Source organism: Sphaeroforma arctica (genome assembly GCF_001186125.1).
Source record: "Sphaeroforma arctica JP610 unplaced genomic scaffold supercont1.99, whole genome shotgun sequence".
Taxonomy (NCBI): domain Eukaryota; class Ichthyosporea; order Ichthyophonida; genus Sphaeroforma; species Sphaeroforma arctica.
Genome location: NW_014040459.1, coordinates 132,789 through 134,938, shown reverse-complemented (window position 1 = coordinate 134,938; position 2,150 = coordinate 132,789). Strand labels below are relative to the sequence as shown.

Here is a 2,150-nt window from a genome sequence, read left to right as displayed (position 1 = left end):
ATATATGTGTGTGTGCGTGTGTGTGTGCATGTTTGTATATGTATATTTTATTTTTGTATGTTTGTATATGCATATGTATATATATATATATCACGTATCTATCAGTCACGATTGTTTATGTGTATTATATACATATACAAATGCGTATGTTTTTTAAAACTATTTACTTGTGTGTGTGCGAGTGTGCGCCTGTTTTTGTGTGTGTGTGTGTATGTATTTGTATATATATGTGTGTTTGTGTGTGTGTGTGTGTGTGTTTTAGATTACATAAGTCAAACGAATACACATATACGAGCTCAATTCATATATATGCAATCTGCTGAGTCGGCTCTCTCATCTTCACCTCTATGTCATGATTATGTAGTTATTCTTGACATGTGAAAACAAACACCATTTCTTACCCGAAAACACAAAGCTACATATGATAAAAAAATTCATATCTGTGAACGTCTTCTGGCCCCCCTCTGTTGCATTTCTATTCAAAACACAAATCGGCGTCTTAATAGAACTTATAACGTTCCTATTGCTTAGCAGTACGATGTGACACATTGCTCTCGTTTTTTGAATTCATATATGGCAACCTATTAACACCTGTGCTAGTGAATGGGTTCTTGAAGTCTGCAACCGTTCGTACTACTGCATGCATTGACTGTTCAGAGCCAACTTCTGCGTCGTTTACAATACAGCAATCAGAACCGAGAACCAATACCGCACACGTCGACAGTATCAACAACACTACCGCGACTGGCACGGACAATACTCCCGGTGTGCCGAGTGCTGTACACACACCCAGCAAGCTTTTTTCAGGGTCCAGTTATGGGAGATACGATACGCTGAGCGTGTCTGAGATCCCAACAGCGCTGCTACACACAGGCTCAAATGTATCCGACCATCCCGTTCTGTTGAACCAAATTTCACACAATCTGATGTTGGGAAGCACTCCGGGCGAGTCGCAGGTTGAGACGCATAGTTTTGGTAAGTGTGGGAGGTATTGCCTTGGATGTCACACATACTGTAACCTGGGCCGTGCATGTGTCTACAGACGAACTCTCCCGGTACTTTCGCGTTCTCACTCACACCAGCCCCACTTTTCGTATATATACACACAAATGTTTGTATACATATATGAATGAGTGCAAGCGCAGAACTATGTATCTGTGGGTGTGTATATGCATACATATAAATGAACAAGTACCCGTGTTTTATTGTTGCAGCTAGAGGCCCGAGGCCGTGTGTTCTAAAGGGCGACGAATGCACAACGCTACAGACCACTGTGAAGAACATCGTGCAGAGCTTCACTAACGTCACAGACGACGGTAGTAGTGCACAGATTGCCGCCATCGACACAACGTATGCGAATGCCCAAGATTTCTGGCAGCTGCATATGTGGTACACGGCTAGATATGCACCTGTACGTGAGGCTAACTCGGGCGATGGGCCAACGAGTGCGGGCACAGGTGCAGAAAGGGGCAGCGGTAAGCCAGGGGAGACAGATGCGAATAGAACGGCAAGTACAGACGCTGGTACAAGTCCCCCAGTAGATGGCAGCACACAAGGAACCACGAGCGTGGCTTCAGACACCGCCGCACACACACCCACACCCACATATACTGCTAAGCACACCCAGCTGCGCTACCCCCCATTGGTAGTGCTATTCGATGACTTCGAGCGGTTCTCAGGGCCTTTACTGGATGCATTGATACACATATGCAGACAGTGGCTGCCGTCTCTGCCGTTTGTGTTCATCTTCAGCATCGCCTCGTACTTTGACCGTGTGCACGATGTGCTCAACCGCACATCGCTGTCGGCGCTAAATATGACACGGTTGACACTTCAGGTGCGTGACATGGGGATGTGCATATATTGATCCTTGTTTGTATGCATGCATGTCTACGGTTAAGAGTGATATACCGACGTTCAGACATGTCTATTGCGATGGATTGTGTTCAATGGGCAGATTCAATATATGACACGGCTGACACTTAAGGCAAGTGTCAGAAAGCGACACATTTTCTAGGATAGAACATGGAAACTTTTTAGAATATGATATGCAGACTTGCATACATGTGTCATTATAAATCATGCATAAACGCACTTGGACTATTCTGAGTTGGATATGTATAGCTGAATAACACTACACGGTGATTGCT

General features: G+C 44.7%; 1 protein-coding gene across 1 annotated transcript in view; it reads left to right on the top strand.

The window, feature by feature from the left end:
• SARC_02261 (origin recognition complex (ORC) subunit 3) overlaps nucleotides 1–1,867 on the top strand; it is a gene marked incomplete at its 3' end in the record, with an annotated part of 3,096 nt that extends 1,229 nt beyond the window's left edge. The window contains exons 2-3 of the mRNA XM_014303999.1: nucleotides 687–975; nucleotides 1,215–1,867. Of these exons, the coding sequence (XP_014159474.1) occupies nucleotides 687–975; nucleotides 1,215–1,867 (942 nt within the window). The remainder of the gene's footprint in view (nucleotides 1–686; nucleotides 976–1,214) is intronic.
• Nucleotides 1,868–2,150: the final 283 nt, after the last annotated feature.